This window comes from Schistocerca serialis, chromosome 2, assembly GCF_023864345.2.
Source record: "Schistocerca serialis cubense isolate TAMUIC-IGC-003099 chromosome 2, iqSchSeri2.2, whole genome shotgun sequence".
Classification (NCBI taxonomy): Eukaryota; Metazoa; Arthropoda; class Insecta; order Orthoptera; family Acrididae; genus Schistocerca; species Schistocerca serialis.
The window spans coordinates 165,779,329-165,800,308 of record NC_064639.1 but is presented as its reverse complement, the minus strand read 5'-3'; the positions used below and the strand labels follow the sequence as shown (position 1 = coordinate 165,800,308).

General features: G+C 41.2%; 1 protein-coding gene and 1 long non-coding RNA gene across 2 annotated transcripts in view; one reads left to right on the top strand and one right to left on the bottom strand.

The window, feature by feature from the left end:
• LOC126456873 (dynein axonemal heavy chain 7-like) overlaps positions 1–20,980 on the top strand; it is a 783,013-nt gene that overhangs the window by 309,554 nt on the left and 452,479 nt on the right. Inside the window, 3 exon segments of the mRNA XM_050092694.1 lie at positions 278–490; positions 592–831; positions 833–991. Coding sequence (XP_049948651.1) covers positions 278–490; positions 592–831; positions 833–991 — 612 coding nt within the window.
• The window catches only part of LOC126456874 (uncharacterized), a 392,629-nt gene that overhangs the window by 369,912 nt on the left and 1,737 nt on the right, over positions 1–20,980 (bottom strand). The window lies entirely within an intron of this gene.

The window sequence follows — 20,980 nt, the reverse complement described above, 5'->3', positions numbered from 1 at the left end:
TTGTGATCAATACTAGTTAGGAGAGAACAGAATAGATTCTCTATGTGTCTGTCTGATAATCTCAGAATGGAACTCGGCAGGTAAGATAATAATTGTGATTGACATATATTCACAACAAAATTTTTTATTGCAAATTTAACACTGTAAAAATGTCAGTTAAGAAAAATATTTAATTATTTCATGCATAAATCCTTAAATTTAATTCTTGTCCCCAAAGTGTATCCTGGTGCATTCACCCTCTCTTACATTAATATGCATTGTATGTGTGTTTATCTAGGGTGTCCTTTTATCTGTGCCTGAAGCAACAGAAGATCTGCTTTCAATGAAGCGATTGTGGGTCCATGAGGTGCTCCGGGTTTACTATGACAGATTGGTGGATGATGCTGACAGAGACTGGATTTTTGATACCTTACATGATGTTGTAGCTGAACATCTGAATGAAGACCTTGATAAAATGTTTAAGCACCTGCTACCAAAAGGACAAAAAAGGGTAACTGGATGTTCCATTTTATCATCATGATGATTTAGGCTTCAGACTTTTAAGACTTAACCTTGGCTAATGCTTTTTGGCCTCTTACTTTATACTGACAGGTTGGTGAAAGTGAATTAAGAAATCTTATTTACTGTGATTTCGCAAATCCTAAAGCAGACTCAAGAAATTACCTTGAGGTTTTAGATTTAGATCACTTGCGCTCAGTATGTGAAGGATATCTTGCAGAATTCAACAACATGTCAAAGAAGCCTATGAATCTTGTTCTCTTCAGGTAATTATTTAAATACATCTACAATATGGAAATCACTTGGTAAAGAACATTTTCAATAATGTTTAGTAAAAAAATGCTTTTGCAGGTTTGCAATAGAACATCTTTCTCGTTTGTGTCGTATTTTAAAACAGCCTCGCAGCCATGGTCTGTTAGTTGGTGTTGGAGGCTCTGGGAGGCAGTCCCTTACACGTCTCGCATCTCATATATCTGAGTATGAGCTGTTTCAGGTATTCATTAAAATTTTTACGATTCAAACATTGATTATGATTATACCAATTGAACTTTACAATTTTAGTACTCTTTTTATCAGACTCTCATAGCCAACTTTTCAAATTTCAAAACTATTGTGAGGTATAGAAATAAAAGTACACTCAGGATTTTCATAGTAATATATCCATTAAAACGAAGTGTACAGATAAGCAAAAATTGCGAAGGATGCTATGAGAATACTACTTGTTTCATCGGTGATATTTGTGTTTGTGTCTTCACATATAATTATGTTAATATTTCTGCCTGGATTTTATGTAGAACTTCTATATATATATAATGCTACGCTACCACTGGGTAATCCATAAATACACAAAATGATTAATTTTTTATTGATTGAATCCCTGTTAATTAAATATCTGATATTTCAAAGCATTTGCCTTCATTTAAACCATGTTTAGTAAGAAACCACCATTTCCTAGAGTGATAATACTGAATATTGGGTTTCTACATCTTTAAACGCATGCTCCGTAACACACATTACAACACAGACCAATTTTGAGCACAACTTCAAGTTGCTGTGTTTTACTTTTTATTAATTACTTGTTTTGATGAACGATCATTAAGGAATGCTACTTACCATATAGAAGACACATTTAGTTGCAGACAGGCACAATTAAAAGATAGTTACCTATAGCTTTTGGCTGCAGCCTTCGTCAGCAAAAGAGAAACACACACCATTCATACACAAAAGCAAGCACACATCATGCACACATGACTGCCAACTGCAGCAGCTCAGCCAGAATGCAGCTTTCATCTGGGATGCACGCAGCAATCTGGAGGTGGCCTTGAAGGGGAAGGGATAGTAGTGTACAGGAGGGGGAGAGGCAAACACTGTCTGGCAGAGTGTGCAGGGACTAGAATACCAACAGGTGAACTGGCAGAAGGTAGTGGGGCAGGGAGATGGGGAAAAAAGGAGCAAAAATAATAGGAGCAGGGAAAGATGCACAGATGCATTGGCAGAGCATGGCAAACAAAGATTGCTGGAGACAAGAATGGGGAGGAGATGATAGAACAGAGGAGTTGAAAGCTGTTTGGTGGAGAGTGTGAAGACAAGGATAGCTCCCATCTGTGCATTTCAGTAAAACTGATGGTACAGTGGAGGAGCCAGTTTGCCTGTGTAGTGAAGCAGCCATTCAAATCAAGATTGTTATGCTCCACTGCATGTTGTGCCACAGGGTGGTCTACTTTGCTCTTGGTCACAGTTTGGCAGTGGCCATTAATCCTGGTGGACAGCTGGTTGGTAGTCATACCAATATAAAATGCTGTGCAGTGATTGCAGCAGAGCTGGTAAATGACATGACTGTTTCACAGGTGGTGCGGCCCCTGATGGGCTAGGATAAACCTGTGACAGGACTGGACTGGGAAGTGCTGGGTCAGTGGATTGGGCAGGTCTTACAACTGGGCCTCCCACAGGGATATGATCCTTGTGGCAAGGTGGCAGACAGTTCTGCCAAGTATCTGACTCCTCCACGCATAAACTTTGCCAGAGTGATCTCATCCCAGAAGTTCAACACAATCTGCAGTTCTGCTTGAAGTATTAGGACCTGCCCAGAACTTTTCCCCTGAATCCATTTCCCTTCTAGCCCTATGGCACCCCACTCACTCACCTTCTATGTGCTCCCTAAAATCCACAAACCCAACAAGCCTGGATGCCCCATTGTGACTGGTCCAATATGCTGAGTCTCACACCAGTGTCTTCTTAGACAGGCACTAGACCCCAGACGTAGGCTGGAAACAGATCTCCCGTGCCATTTCCCATTGTACCCCAATCCTCCCACTAGTCCCAAGAACCAGTCACAAAGGAGTGGCCCTCCCTCAGGCAGTAGTACCACAGACTGGACCAACTGAACTACATCCTTTGCCAAGGCTTTGATTACCTATCACCAAGCCCTGAAATGAAGGACATCCTACCCAAGATCCTTCCTGTCACTCCTAAAGTGGTGTTCCATTGCTCAACCAACCTTCACAACAACCTAGTTTAGCCCTATGCTACTCCCAATCCCAGTGCCTTGTCGCAAGAATCATACCCCTGTGGAAGACCCACGTGTAAGACTTGCCCAATCCACCCACCCATCACTTCCGTGTCCAGTCCTGTCACAGGTTTATCCTACCCCATCAGGGGCTGGGCCACCTGTGAAAGAAGCCAAGCTATTTACCAGCTCTGCTGCAATCACTGCACAGCTTTTTATATTGGTATGACTATCAGCCAGCTGTCCATCAGAATGAAGGGCCACTGCCAAACTGTGGCCAAGAGCAAAGTAGACCAACATGTAGCACAACCAGGGCGTATACAACCTGGGACAACCGGGAGTTCCAGGAAAAACCGGGGAATTTTTTCATCCGACTGCAGCAGCAGCAGCAAAAAAAAAAAAGAAGAAGAAGAAGAAGGAAATGCGCCGTATACAACAACAAAACACAGTGATCATACAAGATTCTGCCAACAGCAAAGTGTGTCAAAGGCTTAAGGAAGACTATGCAATGCTTCATAACAACAAATTGTCTCCGATGAGCATGACGTGACAACTGTTTAAATTAGACTCGTTTGAGCAGTTGACTCACGTATGAGTTGTACCTTTTTTCACTTCTGGTTACAGGAAGTATGGCTGGGCGCCACTACTAATATTGCCCCGGTTCGGAAATATAGTAAATATTGGGCTGATGCACAGACCAGTTCCGGTGGGGAGATGGGTCATCACCACGTGACTTGTGTTTACGTTCAGTGATTTTGTTGCTTCCTCTACGTTTATTGCTTTCACGTTAAATGATAACGAACAGATTTTTGCATCTGGGAGTTATCAGATGAATTATGGAAAGCTGAAATATGTCATTAGTTTTAATTTCCACCTTCCTGACAGTCAAGCATTAATCGCCTTGTACAACAATGAAGTCATTTTTGTCGGTTTTCTAAAGAGATTTGGCTTTCATTAATCTTTTCTGCTGAGGCAGTCAATTTATTTGAAACGAAATGTTTAATTTCACACTATTGGCTAGTTTCAACTGTTCGCTGCATTTCAAGTGCACGTATGGCACTATGCCATAATAAAGAACCAAACACGAGAATACAGTACTGGTACTCCAAGAAAATTTACATATGAATCTGGACATACGAATGTGCATTTTAAGCCGAATTATCCATTTTAGTATGGTTCACAAAATACTGATGCTCTTGAATTATCCTCTGATGTCTTGTTTCTTTTATGACATAATGTAAGATCTTTTAATGTTTTACATGTACGAACATATGGACTTCCTACGTCGTCATAGCTGCGTAAGCGCGGTGACGCCTATTATCTGCCGCTATGTTCCAACTGCTGAAATGAATCTATTTCTAACAGGTCGCAGGAAAATATTGCGAATGGTGGTTTGAAAAGCTTTACATTCAGACCAAATTTCCTTTTACACAAGATCAACTGTGTGCGAGAATGTACGACGAAATTCTTAAATCACGAACCGTTTGACTCTCATTTAAAAATCAATTCTTTGAGGATGACCATTTAGAAGAATTTCGAGCCCTGAAGATCAGACATTTACGTCATTATTAAAAATTTTACTAGCACATTTGTGTGATGTATCTTAAAGTGTACACGTGCAAAAAAGATCAACATTACATGTGGAAGCTTAGCTTCTCTTCCAGCTTTAATTTAAACCATTAATTTTTCTATTTGTGTATTCGCGCTACTTAAGAGTGATCTTGCTGCTATTGGCTGACTACATCACGTGTCCTATGCCGTCATCAGCTGGCGAGATCATGTGACATGAGCTATGACTGGTTTACAAAAGCGCATTGCAATCTTGATTTCAATGTTTTCGGAAAGTGACATGTGGTGTTTGGCGGAATTCAAATTTATACCTTCGTAATACGGAAATATGCAGCATACATGTCGCTGCACATCGAAGGTCTTTCAAAACGTGTTTTTCCCTCCTGTGTTTCATTTTCTAAAGTGCCGGGAAATTCTACGTCCGTATATAAAACCATAAACATTCAAAGGATTGATGAGTTTTACATTGCCATGGAAGAGTATACTGTCACAGAAAAGTGTCTTTTCACCCGGGAGAAAGTGTATTTTTAACCGGGAAATCCAGGAAAAATCCGGGAATTTTTTTTCCTTGTCCACGTATACAGCCTGACAACATGCAGCTGAGCATAACATGCTTTATTTCAATGGCTACTTCACTACTGATCCATCTGGATCCAGCCCTCCACCACCAGTTTTTCTGAACTGTACGGTTGGGAGTTATTTGTACATCACATACTCCACTCTTGACTGTATCCCAGACTCAATCTACAGTAACTTACTGTTCCCTCACCCTATACCAAACAGTTTCCTCTCCCTCTGTCGTATCATCTCCTTCCCATTTCTTTCCCCCACCGTCTTTGTTTTCTGCCATCTGCTAGTGCTCCTGCCCATTTTTCCCCACCCCTCTCCTTTTTCACTCCTTTTTCCACACCTCCCTGCCTCACAACCTCCTGACTCTGTGCCTGTTGGCATTCTAGCCCCTGCACACTCTGCCAGACAGCGTTCGTCTCTCGTCCCACCTATACATTACTATCCCTTCCTCTTCCCTTCCCCCTCCAGATTGCTGCTTGCATCCTACATCTGCATTCCAGTCTGAGCTGCCAGAGTTGGTGATCATGTGTGCATGAGGTGTGGTTGCTTGTGTGTTTCTCTTTTGCTGATGAAGGCTGTGGCCAAAAGCTTTAGGTAAGTGTCTTCCTGTCTGAAACTTAATGTGTTTCCTTTACAGTACATGGTAATCTATCTTCTTCTACATTATTGGTGTTTCTACCTGCAGTTTTCATTGTTTGAGTGCACAGGAATCTTATTTGTCCCACTGGTTTATTTTTCCTTTAAAACATCTAGTGCATATGAATATTGCAGTGTCAGATTCTTACCTGTGAGTTCTTGCTGCAGAAGATTTCAAACAGATGGAGATTCTGTTTAGGCCAGCTAACTTGTTGTCTGGATGTATCCTATTTGTACTACCAATGCATGGAATAGTATCTGACAGTGATATGAATTCCCCACCTTGCCTGAATATTGATAGGGAGCACATGTTAGAGGTACTTGGGTTACATACCACAGCTGCAGCTTATGTCTGCACAAGGCTCAGTACCCAAGGCAAAAATGTCAAGTGGCACAACCCTCTGATGAGTGTTTACTGCTAAATACTGTAGCCCAGCTCTTGTTAGCCAGTTTCTTGTTAGTCTCTGAATCCCTTGTTACACGCCATTCAGTAGCAGAGTCTTTATCTTGCCTAATTTATACTTGTGATTTGTATTGCTCCCTGTTGCATATGTTTAAGGAAACTGCTACACTCTGGACTTGTTCTGGTTATCTGTTCACTTTGTGAACTCCACTGTCACATACCTCAGGAATTGCCTGTTTCATTCTGCTGGTCTCTACATTACCACCAGGGGGTTTTATCATAAATTTCGTTTCACATATGTGGTGTAGGATAGAAAAATAATGACGGGAACTTTCTCAATGTGCAGCTATTCCACTGAAGGATGGAGCGTGATTTTCTAAAATTGTAGCAACAGCAATAGCAACTGCAGCAGCACTGACAACAGCAACAGCAAGAAAATCAGTAGGACTCCCATAAACAAAAACAAATGCAGAAAAAGAAAGAAAAATTATGGAAATTCTGCCAGCAACAGCTCAGATTGCTGTTGTAGCTGCTGCAAAATTAACGACAGTCAATGGCTGCAGTTTTCTCACCACCTAGTCCACCATTCGCTTGTTTTGATGACATGACTGAGAGTTGGGAGGTCTGTTTATGTCATTTTGTTCTTCATCATAAGGCAAGTCATTTACATTACCTTGAACATCAGAATATGCTCTTCCATCTTCTAGAAGAAAACTGTGCAAAGTAGTGCAAAACTATGCCCACTGTTGGATCCCACTGTTTTGATTTTTTATGGTGTTTGTGGATTGCTGACCAACCATTATGGTCACCAAACTCATGTCATTGCAGCTAGGCCTAAGTGTTAAGCACCATAAGCAGTCCTACACACCATGGGCTGCTGACTTACAGGCCTCGGCATGCAAGTGTGATGTTTCCTGTAAACAGTGTGCATAATATGCGGCCTTTGTAATCTTTGTTGTTATTATCCATCTTGCACCTGATGAAGAAATTACTATAAAGGCTTTAGAGGCACCTTATCCAACGTGGAGTGATGTGTTAAAAATTGCCAAATCTCACGAAGTAACTGTGTGAGCACAAGTTGTGCACCACAATTGTTCCGGCATTTGAAGGAGTTCGCTGTAGGACAACTAATATGGAAGTAACACCGAACCCATCTCAGGAACCGGCAGACGTCATTCCGCCCATTGACACAGAACGCCAATGTCCCTGGGGGTTTTGTACATACCGTTTTATATCCTTAACATTGTACATTCCCTTTTCCTCTCCCGTCACAGGATCTACTAAATATAGGGTTTTTTGGTGTATAGGAAACGGTCTCGACAAGCCTGAATTTGATCCCCATTGCAAATCAGTTATCATGTCCTTATTTAATATAATATTTTGGGAAACTGTGCCTTTCTGTAGTTTCTCCTGCATAAGCTTAAATTCTTTCCTCAAAGTTTCTAAGTCTTTCTTGGTGTTATCTAAATTGGAAGTTACTATAGGCGAAGAGATATCAACACTTAGTTTCTCTTTAAATTTAATGCTATTAATTCTTCTACTTGTACTTCTAAGCTATTCAAATTTATAAGCTCTGCAGTCATTAACTTTTCTTTGAAGTTCTGTTCTGCAGTTTCCACCCGTGATTTGACCCCTGAAATATGCTAGGGGCAACAACTTATCTTGTTTCTGGACATTGGTTTTTAGCATAATTAATTCTCGTTCGACCACATCAAATGTAACATTACATACATTTTTCAAAGAGTCGTATCTTTCATTAAATTGTGTTTCCAAATTACTACATTTACAGTCTACATCATATTCTAGTTTTTGAACTAACCCTTTTAGATGAGCTTCATTTATTTGTTCTAAATCCTTAAATAAAGTATTTGTCTGTTTACTCAGGGAATCGGACAATTCTTTTTTCAATTCTTTTTTCCATTCTTGCGTCTGATTACTTAGGGTAATAACTTGAGCCTCTAGTTTTGTGTTTTGCAAATCTAACTTAGACTTTAATTCTGCCTTCAGTTTGTCCTGTTTCGTGTTCTGTGATTCAAACTGCGCTTTGGTAAACCTCATTAATTCGCCTAAATCTGGCCCCTGTGTTTCAATTCCCATAGCCCCAACAGACTCTACGGATTGATGTTCTTTTTCCATTGTGTTTTGTTTTGCCTTTAATCTAGTTATCATTAAAAGTACACTCGCTTATTTCCACAACCCCCCACACTTCACAAACAATCAAAGGTCAGTAGTAGCTCACCCGGCGTTGGTGGAAGGCGGCGTCGGTACCAGTGTACAGCGGTGTCAGCATCGATGGGCGGTGGCATCGGCATAGGTGGGCGAAGGCATTGGCTTTTGTGGATGGCTGCATTGGCGTTGGTGTGATGCAATGTTGGCATTGGTGTACGGCGGCGTCGCATTGGTAGACGGCGGCGGCGGTTTTTGCGGACGGCAGTGTCAGCGTTGGTGTGAAGTGACGTCGGCATTGATGTATGGCGGCGTCGGCATTGGTGTACGGTAGCGTCGCCGTTGGTGTGCGGCGCCGTCAGCATTTATAGATGGTGGCATCGGCGATTTGAGACTAACTGCAGCATTGTGCGATTTTCCTTCTTTAATATTTCCCCTTCTTTCTCAGGTCCTTTCTTTACGGTCACCATGTTCTTGCTATACAGCTTAAGCGTTTTCGTGAACTTACTTGTTGAAGAATGATGGTTCTGCTTTCTTGCAGTGCCGATGTATTCTGCTTGCACCGGATGCTTCTCCGAAGATTTCACTGCTAGGAAGGGGAAATTTTCACTCTCTCGCTCTCTCTCTTCTTATTTAAAAAAAAAAAAATACGCTACTCTTGGAATATCATTAAATGCACCAGAACATATTTATTTCCACTTTGTACAGAAAAACGTACTGTCAACAGCAGTTCAATGTCTAATAAACAGTCACTATTTCGAGTCTCTCCATTTGTTTTTTAACAATACAAAGCTACATTACTCTTTGCAGCCAACCATAGAGCTTCCGGGCCGTGTTAGCTTTCTTGGCAGGTCGCGCTGAACACTTACCAGCGCTGACGAATTACCTCCCTTCCAGTTTCGGCTGCACAAACAATAAATAACGCGTGTTCGCAATGGCTGGAACACAAGTGTCTCCAGACTTTTGTAAAATTCTAGGGGCACTACACTGCAACAACATACGTTTATCATATTAGGCATATTGTGCTGCCACTTACTACCAGGTACTCCATATCAGTGACTTCAGTAGTCATTAGACATCGTGAGAGAGCTGAATGGGGCACTCTGCGAAACTTACGGACTTCGAATGTAGTCAGGTTATACAGCGTCACGTGTGTAATATGTCTGTTTGCAAGATTTCCAACACTCCTTAACATCCCTGGCTCCACTGTTTCTGATGTGATAATGAAGTGGAAACATGAAGGGACACATACAGCACAAAAGTGTATAGGCCAACTTCATCTGTTTACTGACAGAGACCGCCAACAGTTGAAGAGGGTCATAACGTGTAATATGCAGACATCTATCAATACCATCACAGAGGAATTCGAAACTGCATCAGGATCCACTGCAAGTACTATGACAGTTAGGGGGAGGTGAAAAAATGTGGATTTTATTGTCAAGCAGCTGCTCATATGCCACACATCACGCTGGTAAATGCCAAATGACACTTCGCTTGGTGGAAGGAGTGTAAACACTGAACTACTGAACAGTGGAAAAACATTGTGTCAAGTGACAAATCACGGTCTGATGGCAGGGTGTGGGTATGGCGAATGCACAGTGAACGTCTTCTACCAGCAGGTGTAGTGCCAACAGTAAAATTCGGAGGTGGTGGTGTTATGGTATGGTCATGTTTTTCATGAAGGGGGCTTGCACCCCTAGTTGTTTTTTAATGGCACTGTCACACCACAGGCCTACATTGATGTTTTAAGCACCTTCTTGCTTCCCTCTGTTGAAGAGCAATTCGAGGATGGAAATTGCTTGTTTCAACATGATCGAGCACCTGTTCATAATGCACAGCCTGTGGTGGAGTGGTTACACAACAGTAACATCCCTGTAATGGACTGCCCTGACAGAGTCCTGAGCTGAATCCTATAGAATACCTTTGGGATGTTTTGGAACACCAACTTCATGCCAGGCCTCACCGACCGACATCGATACCTCTCCTCAGTGCAGCAATCTGTGAAGAATGGGCTGCCATTCCCCAAGAAACCTTTCTGCACCTTATTGAACATATTCCTGCCAGATGGAAGCTGTCCTCAAGGCTAAGGGTGGACCAACACCATATTGAATTCCAGCATTACCAGTGGAGGGTGCCACGAACTTGTAAGTCATTTTCAGCCAGACGTCCAGATTCTTACAGGACAACATTCTTACATGAAAAACTTTATTGGGATCAGGTACAGCAGTGTTTGAGCTATTTTTCAACAGTCACCAAAAGAAGTGAGAAGCTTGTTGTATCATGGGATTGACTTTTGTATTCCTGTGTCATAGAAGTCTGCTGCCTGTGAATGGAACCAGCATGTGACAGTCATCTTCAGCTCTTCATCACTATCAAAATGCTGCTCATAGATCAGGAATTTCTTGAGGTGCACGGTGCAAGAAAACATGGACTGTATGCTGAATGATCAAACTACTTTCAGCCAAACTTCTGCAAAACAGTTGCAATGTGCTGACCAGCATGGGGACATGCATTGTCACAGAGCAGCACAACCCCTGCAGGAAACATTCCAAGCATCTTGTTCTGAATGGCACATTGCAGATTCCACATTGTTTCGCGGTAATGGTCAGCGTTCAGTATTTCATCTCTGGGTAAGAAGTCAATGAGCAGAATGCCCTTCCTATCGCAGAACACTGTGCACATCTCGCTCTGCAGCAACATAGTCTGAATTTTGTCTTGACCAGAGATCTACTGTGATGCCAACACATCGACATCTGCTTGGTTTCCGGGCTCAAGTGAGAAATGCATGGCTCATTGTCTGTGATGGTCCTGTCTAGGAACTCATCAGCATCATCATGATACCTCTGCAGAAATGTCAGTGTTGCTCCAAAGTGTTTCATTTTATGCCTGGGTATCAGATTATTTGGCACTCACCTGACACACAATTTCTTGAACAGCAGATACGTAGTGACAATTTCATGGAACAAGGATTGTGATATCTGTGGAAAATGGCTGCTGAACTCCATAATCATGAAGTGAGAGTTTTGTAGGATATGCTTCCATACCAGCTCGACCAATTGATCAGTGATGAGGGACAGTAACACTCTGCACTCTTCATCATTGACACTTTGATGACCTTCAGAGAAAAGCCTACACCAGCAACACATCATCTGTTTGCTCATGATGATCTGGCTATAGACCTGACAGAGCTGACAATGATTTTTGATGGGCGCTATGTTTTGTGCATTAAGGTATTTATCACTGACCAAACCTTGCAGGCAGTGGGAGAATGAATAAGAGACACCATTTTGGGTCACTGCCACGTCAATCAGAATTTGATTGTTATGTCATAGTTACGTTGCGCACGTGCAATTTTCCCAACTAAATACATCAACTTTAAAGGGAACAACATCGGGAAACTTACTTTCTACATGCACCTCATATGAGGTCCATCAAGCAGCTGTAGAAATGGGCTGTGATCCTCTGCACTGCAGAGGGATACCTGCTGTATGATGATGTATGATGTAGTAGTTATGAGTACTTGCCTAAAGACACTGACCTGGAATGGCATGCCTATGTTTCCTTACAGCACAGGCTTCATGCCACAGAGAGAGTCATTTTGTTAGCTATGGACTTTAATGAATGCCAGTCAGTAGTTTCTCCCATGCTCTACCCCTGTACACTAAATCTCCTCCACATTGCACATTGGGGTATTGCAAAATGAGGGCAATAGTCAAGTGTCATGTGTATTGGGCAGGGATTGACATTGCCATTGAACCCACCATCCTGCAATGTGATGCCTGCACCCACAACTGGTCAGTTCCAGCACAACATTTCAACCTTTTGGCTATGTTCTTGACCATCCCTTGCAAAGAATGCATGGTGATTTTGCTGGCCCAGTCAGGAGGGCAATGTCATTGCTAGTTGTTGATGCCTCTCTAACTTTCCACATGGCACACAGATAGCTGCAACTATTACAGCAGCTACTATCCATGACCTCTCCACCACATTTGCAATGGAGGGGTGCCAGGGAGGGGGGGGGGGGGGGCACATTCCACCTTGGTGTCTGACAAAGGCTCTCTGTTCATGCCACCTGTGTTTCAGCATTGAGCACCTGACCTGCACCCACATATATGAGGGTTGGAACTTTAATAGTGGCAACTATTTATTTACAACTCGTACAAAATAGATACATGTTTCAAAGTTTTACTGACCTTCAAAGTAGTCACCAGCATTGTGTATAACCCATTGCCAGTGATGTAGAAGTCGTACGATTCTCTTAGCAGTGCCAGTTGTGTTGACAGTTCAAGCGTCATGGTCTATTGCCCAACAAATATATTAGCCCTTGTGAGTTCAACTCGATTTCTAAACTGAAGGAATCACTTTACGACATTTGCTTCAGAACTGCTACAAATTTGTCAGGCAATAGACAGCACTACTCAAACTGTCAACACAACTGGCACTGCTAAGAGAAGGTTTGTAAAACTTTGAAACATGTATCTGTTTTGTACGAGCTGTAAATAAATAGTTGCCACTATTAAAGTTCCAACCCTCAGATATAGTGCATCCAGTTGAAAAGCACAGCCAGTGGTCAGGACATTCAAAATGCAAATGCAAAAAGTAATTACCACACCTGACGCTGGGGAAGCACTCACCACCTTCCTTGCCACCTACTAGTCCACGTAACGATGCTGAAATTTTATTTGGGTGCAGACTCCACACCATGTTCAATCTGCTGTGCTCATCTCAGTGGGCTTACAACCCCTGTCCACAGTTTTGCTGCACGGGCTCCAACTTCTGGACTCATGTTTTCAGCCAAAACCGTGGGTGGACGCAGGACATCAAGGTTGGAATCACAGATGTTTGAGATTGTGACTAGTCAGGAGCAGCTTGTCTGGCATCGGAATCAGCTCTGGCTGCAACATTATGTACCCTCCTGCCGCCGTTTCCCCTCTAATGTCAACTGGGCATGACCTCCACAACCACTCCAGGGACAAGCAACCTGCCTCTTACCACTACAGTCTCTGCCCTAATGTTAGTCATTGACAGGAAAGTGATAATTACTGGTAATGGGAGTCTATAGAGATGGAACTACTTCCTGCCCCTGTGGTGCTTCTAGCTCCAACCCTCACCAGTGTTGACCCCTCCCCTTATCACTGACAGAGGTTAAGTGTTTTGAGCCTGTGGTGCTCATGGTGGCTGAACCATTGGTCCTATCTCCATCACATCCTGGCACCCACTCCCCTGCAGGCTGGCCTAGCTGTGTCCCAGATCCTGTTGATTGGCCGGTCTCCCCTTGAAGGCACCACTTTCTAACCCAGCCAGGAGTCTCTGGTGGGTATTCCTGTATCACTTTCTCCCCTTCCTTGGTGAAGTTGGTTCAGGCCGGAGTGTATTGGCCCCAAGTGGCAGTTAAGGGTGGAAGGGGTTTGGTATCCAATGGTGTTATGGGTTTCCAACCTAGCCCAAGTGTTGAAGGGAGAACACATTACTGATACTCAGGCTAGCCTGCCTGGGAAATCGATAACACCATTGTGTACCAAACCCCTCCCACCCTTACTGGCACTAGGGATCAAAACACCCTGGCCTGAGCCAACTTCACCAAGGAATGGGGGACAGTGATGCAGGAATACTGCCAGAGGCTTCTGGCTGGGTTAGAAAGTGGTGTCTTCAGAGGGAGACCTACATGAAGTGCAGCAGCTGTGCCAATCATACCAGGTTGTGGTGCCTCTGACAAGTGTTTTCCATGTAATAACTTAGCCTGGCTCTTGCTAGACAGTCTCTCACTGGTCTCTGAAGCCTGTAATTATTCACCGTTGATTAGTAGAGTCTCAATGTTGCCTGATTTATGTTTGTGGTTTGGATCACTCCCTGGATTATTGTATACACTTGAGATAACTTTGATACACTCTGAACTTATGTTGTTTATCTGTTTGCTTTGTAAAATCAGCTGTCATTTACCACTGGAATTGGCTCTTTCATTCTGCCATCTCTGCGTTACCACCAGTGTGATTTGCCACAAACTGTGTTCTACCTATGGTGAGCAGGACAGAAAATGTGGCCCAAGAGCCATCTCTTATACTTTCATGTATGAGCTGTACCTAGTTTCCATTCTCTGTCCTCTGTAGGTATAGGACATGCATAGTGAAATGACATGTATCAATAATTCTGACTGGCACCATTGCAACATGCACAGATTCAGCTGAGATCAATACTGTTTCTTTTCCTACATTAACTTACCTCTCAGCTCTGTTAATGTGTGGCCAATCATAATCCCAAAATAAGTTGGCAAAGGTCACATTGGTGCCATAACTAAGGGTGCCTATCATTTCCAGATCACCACCTAAATTATTAGGTACTATTCATGTCCAAAGTGTTTTCCAACTCCAATAACTATCTCCTCTTTTGCCCTCCTTTGTAAAATCCTAATTAAAGACACTAAGTTCTCGCCCTCCCTTTTCACTGCACCTAGTTTGAATACACTGGCAGCTTATTACAATACCCATTGATTTCCCTAAAATGGAGGCATACATTTCATTCTTGGCTACTACCTATCTGCAGTATTTTCTTCTTGCTAACATTCTGAACTCTCCTAGGCTTCTTGCTCATGATTGTAGTGTGCTGCTCATTTCCTGTTCCTAGTGCTATCTAAGGTTCTTCTCTGCTTAAGTCTCAAACTGTTTGACACTGTTTCCAGTGTTTATGATGAAATTATCTGATCATGTTCTTGTCCTACCTTCCTTCCTAACAGCTGGTAAATTCTAACCATCCTCCTTCCATCTGTCCGCCTTGATCCTGATTAGTCCCTTCTGTGCTTCCTCTGACTGTACATGAATGGCACAGACTTTCCTTTCCTGTTCCTCCACCAAACAGTTATTGTTGCACACTATAGTTCCATGACATAGCATTTCAAATTTTCATCTGTTCTTCCCGCTGTATCCCACCCCTCCACCTGTGGTAAGATTTAGAGTAGAAAGAGTACAGATAACACAAACCTCAAATAAAGCTAAGCTTTGGTGAATAACTTACCTAATATGTATCAATGACTTCCCAAGCTACAGAATGGGACCATGTGAATAATAACCAAAAATAGAATTCAGGCTCATTGTAAAGATCTATTCAAAACAATGGGGATGCTATCTGCACTGTATGAGTACATTTACCAGTCACTTATGCCTATAAAAAACTCCCTTGACAATTACTGCACAAATGATTCTAACTAAATTTACATTTACCAAGAAAGAAGAAACCTAAAACTCAAAACATCTTTGTCTATAATGGAATAAAGTTGTGCATTTAATTGCCCAAGGAGATTAACGATATTACTCAAACTTATTTAAAAGACAGTTAAAAGTATCTGTTGAGCAATATGCTGTATACAGTGTAGGACTACATTGATAACCCAGAGTAGGGTTTCAGTAAAAAATGTAATACAACTAATTAATAATAAAACACCTCTGTCATTTCACAGCACATTATTGCACCATAATGTTCATTTGTATTTTCTAGAAAACTATACACCAAGGCTCTGCAATCAATAATACCAGGTGATCAAAAAGTCAGTATAAATTTGAAAACTGAAGAAATCATGGAATAATGTAGATAGAGAGGTACAAATTGACACACATACTTGGAATGACATGATTTTTTTTAGAACCAAAAAAATACAAAAGTTCAAAAAATGTCCGACAGATGGCGCTTAATCTGATCAGAACAGCAATAATTAGCATAACTAAGTAAGACAAAGCAAAGATGATGTTCTTTAGAGGAAATGCTCAATATGTCCACCATCATTCCTCAACAATAGCTGTAGTCAGGGAATAATGTTGTGAACAGCACTGTAAAGCATGTCCGGAGTTATGGTGAGGCATTGGCGTCATATGTTGTCTTTCAGCATCCCTAGAGATGTCGGTCGATCACGATACACTTGCGACTTCAGGTAACCCCAAAGCCAATAATCGCACGGACTGAGGTCTGGGGACCTGGAAGGCCAAGCATGACGAAAGTGGCAGCTGAGCACACGATCATCACCAAACGACACGCGCAAGAGATTTTTCACGCGTCTAGCAATATGGGGTTGAGCGCCATCCTGCATAATCATCATACGTTCCAGCAGGTGTGTATCAGCCAGGCTGGGGGTGATGCGATTCCGTAAAATATTGGCATACCTCTCACCCATCACGGTAGCAGTTACAAAACCAGAATCAAGCATTTCCTCGAAGAAAAACGGCCCAGTAATGGTAGATGTGGTAAATCCAACCCATACCGTGACTTTCTCGTCGTGCAGTGAAGTTTCCACGACAGTTGTAGGGTTTTCGGTAGCCCAAATTCTGCAGTTGTGGGCATTGACAGACACTCGGAGCGTGAAATGAGCTTTGAAGGTCCACAACATGTTACTCAACCAATCATCATCTTCCACCATCTTTTGAAACTCCCTCACCGCAAATACCCTCCGCTTCACTAAATCGTGAGGTAACAGTTCATGATGCCGATGGATTTTGTACGGATAGCATCGGAGGGTACGCCTCAGTGCCAAACAAACAGTAGTGTATGGAATGCCGTTGCGACGTTCAACTGCACGAGTGCTGACTTCCCCATGCATAGACGAACCCGCTAGAGTCTCCATGTCTTCCTGAACTGTCTCAGCAGCATTATGCCTTGTGCTCAGTCGGCCACTGCGGGATCTATCATCTAAACAATCCGTGGCTTCGAACTTTGAAATCATTCTCACCACAGCTGCATTTGTCAACAGACCTTTATCCATTCGAATCCCCTTCCTATGGTGATAGGAATGTAACGCTGAACTAGCACATTTCCCATTCTGATAATACAGTTTCACTAAAAGCGCCTTTTCAGGTAACATCAACATGCTGCGACTGCTGGCGCATCTGATTCTCTCTCTCATTACAGCTCGTTTCATACACGATTGTCATGCACAGTCACTGACGTTCTGCTGTCCAGCTCCATCTGTCGGACATTTTGTGAACTTTTTTTTTTTTTTTTTTTTTTTTTTCCCCTAATAAAACCCCATGTCATTCCAAGCGTGTGTGTCAATTTTTACCTCTCCATCTACATTATTCCGTGGTTTATTAAGTTTTCAAATTTATACTGACTTTTTGATCACCCGGTAAATAAAAAAATTGTCTTCTTTTTGATTTCAACACCTAATTCATTGTGGAAGGATGCTAATGGAGGATGGAGGCTCTAATCTGCATCCAGCCATCTTGATGTAGATTTCTTGTGGTTTTCCTAAGTTACTTCACAGAAGTGCCAATGGTTCCTACAGTAAGGCCATGGCCAACTAACTGTCCTACCCATGTCAAACTAGACCAGTATGTAATGCCTGTATATCTGAATTACACATTTTCTTGTTGTGTAACTGTAATAACATGACCATCGAATAAACTCATAAAAATGATCCATTACTGAATAAAACTACCACTACTAATACTAAATACTGCAATTGAAGTGTCAGTGAGAATGGTTTTGTGGTGTTAGGGACTATCAGAAGAATACAAGATATTGCATATATTACATCATGATTTAGAGTATGTTATAAATGGTGACACAAATGAAACATATATGACTTTCTGCAGTTTACCTTTTCCATGATTTTCTGCTGTCTCCTTTGTCTGCTGCCTCACTGTCTTAATGCTTACTTACTGCGAAGTCTTATCATTCTTCTTTCTGTGACACATGGCAATGATGCACTTACTAATACATTAATTTGTGCTTAGGAGAAACTGCAATAAAACCACAGTGTAAAATTTTGATTAAGATCTTAGGATTTTCCTAACATGACTTGTCATCTCTGTTGGTTCTAAAATCTGTAAAAGAGGAAACAAAAACATTCTGAAGAGTGTTTTCTCTCCCTAGCTGTCTTTTCATTTCACTTTTCATGTTTGATCCATATTATTCCTCTCTGTCTATTTTCATTTTAGTTTTACATTTTCAGAATAGAACTGCTTATGCTTTACATTCACACTAAATGGTTGTGACTCCCAAACTTGCTTAGTTGGTAATTTTGTAACAAAATCACTCAACAAGGATGTGGAACATGTAAAAAGAAATGGGAACACATTTAATACCATATTACTCATGAAATTGTGAATATGAACATATTAAAGTATGTAAAACATAATTACCTGGTTATTATAGTCACCATAATCAGAAGAAAAAAGTTACGCTACTTACTTACATACTAACCATATTAACTCACTCAAAGATGTGCAGAAGGCAAACAATATAATTGATGGAATAAATAACATATTAAAATTAAGGAAATACATTGCCTTAATGCCATTTTTCTGAATAAAATCATCTACATTGTTTTACCCATTAGTGCCCACATTATTATCTTTTTACGTTTATCACTTTTTGCTTGTTTGCTACGTTGAGAAAAGCATTTCAAGTGAAAAAGCAGTTTTTACCTTTCTAGTTTTAATATGATGTGTCAACATATATGTGATTGTAGTAGTGTTCAGAACAAAACATATGAGGGCTTGCTGAAAATTAATATCTCTGCATTTTTTATGTGAAAACTCTTGAAGATTTTTAAATAAATCAAATATTATTAAAATTCTACATCTTTATTCTTCATGTTTACATATTTGTATTACTGCCACTAGAGGGCTCTGAATTGTAGCGTGTAACATGGTGGTGTCTAATGTAACGATGTTGGTGGTCGAGAAACAGCATGCTGTAATCGAGTTTCGAGTCCAAAGAGTTTGTACATACATGGAACACCTTCTGCTTCAGTGTGCCAATGCCAGACCATACATGAGCACTATGACATGTGGAACAATCCAGTGCCTTGGGTTCACTGTCATTGATCATGATGCCCCCTGTCCTGACATGGTCCCATTCAATTTTCATCTCCGTCCTTCAAGGACTTCACTTTGATAGTGATGAAGCAGTGCAAGCAGAGGAGACGTTGTGGCTCCATCAACAAAGTCAAATGTTCTACAGTGACAGTATCAACAAACTGGACTTTCATTTTGAGGTATTGTTTATTGCTAGAGTGACTATGGTGAGAAATAAATATGTAGATATGAAGAATAAAGATGTAGAATGTTAATAGAATTTGTTTAATTTAAAAAAAGCTATATGAATTATCACACAAAAAATTTGGAGGCATTTTGTTCCAACATACCTTCATACATTTATATCAACAGGTTTCATACTTTTGTACCAAAAGACAGAAACATCACATGATGATGTTAAGGTTATAGAAAAAAATGTTTGCATTCTGTTACCAAGTTGTTCCCAATAGTGGATTGCACCTGATGCCAACTAGCACAGGAATGAAAGAACTGATGTTCAACATTGCTGAAATAAGCATAACAAGTTAAAATAAGCATAACAAGTTAATTAAATTCTGAAGGTGGCAGGGGTAAAATACAGGGAGCGAAAGGCTATTTACAATTTGCACAGAAACAAGATGGCAGTTATAAGAGTCGAGGGACATGAAAAGCAGTGCTTGGGAAGGGAGTGAGACAGGGTTGTAGCCTCTCCGCGATGCTACTCAATCTGTATATTGAGCAAGCAGTAAAGGAAACAGAAGAAAAGTTTTGAGTAGGTATTAAAATCCATGGAGAAGAAATAAAAACTTTGAGGTTCGCCGATGACATTGTAATTCTGTCAGAGACAGCAAAGGACTTGGAAGAGCAGTTGAACGGAATGGACAGTGTCTTGAAAGGAGGGTATAAGATGAACATCAACAAAAGCAAAACGAGGATAATGGAATGTAGTCGAATTAAGTCGGGTGATGCTGAGGGAATTATGTTAGGAAATGAGACACTTAAAGTAATAAAGGAGTTTTGCTATTTGGGGAGCAAAATAACTCATGATGGTCGAAGTAGAGAGGATATAAAATGTAGACTGGCAATGGCAAGGAAAGCGGTTCTCAAGAAAAGTAATTTGTTAACATCGAGTATTGATTTAAGTGTCAGGAAGTCGATTCTGCAAGTATTTGTATGGAGTGTAGCCATGTATGGAAGTGAAACATGGACGATAAGTAGTTTAGACAAGAAGAGAATAGGAGCTTTTGAAATGTGATGCTATAGAAGAATGCTGAAGATTAGATGGGTAGATCACATAACTAATGAGGAAGTATTGAATAGGATTGGGGAGAAGAGAAGTTTGTGGCACAACTTGACCAGAAGAAGGGATTGGTTGGTAGGACATGTTCTGAGGCATCAAGGGATCACCAATTTAGTATTGGAGGGCAGCGTGGAGGGTAAAAATCATAGAGGGAGACCAAGAGATGAATACACTAAGCAGATTCAGAATGATGTAGGCTGCAGTAGGTACTGGGAGATGAAGAAGCTTGCACAGGATGGAGTAGCATGGAGAGCTGCATCAAGCCAGTCTCAGGACTGAAGACCACAACTAAAACAACAACAAGTTAATTATGTACCATTAATCTGAATCTGGGCACTAATGGTTTAAAATAGATCATTTCAGTATAGGTTTTATTGAAATTGACACTGAACATTGTTTTACAAGTTCTAAGTGTTGAGCTTCTAGTAGCAGTGATTTAAGAAAAAATAGTGAACAGCTATATAATAAAGATCTGTGAGGATCATTGAGAAAGTAACTTCAATTTCATTTAAAAAATTTAAAAAATAAATGAAAGCCCACGGACAAGTCTA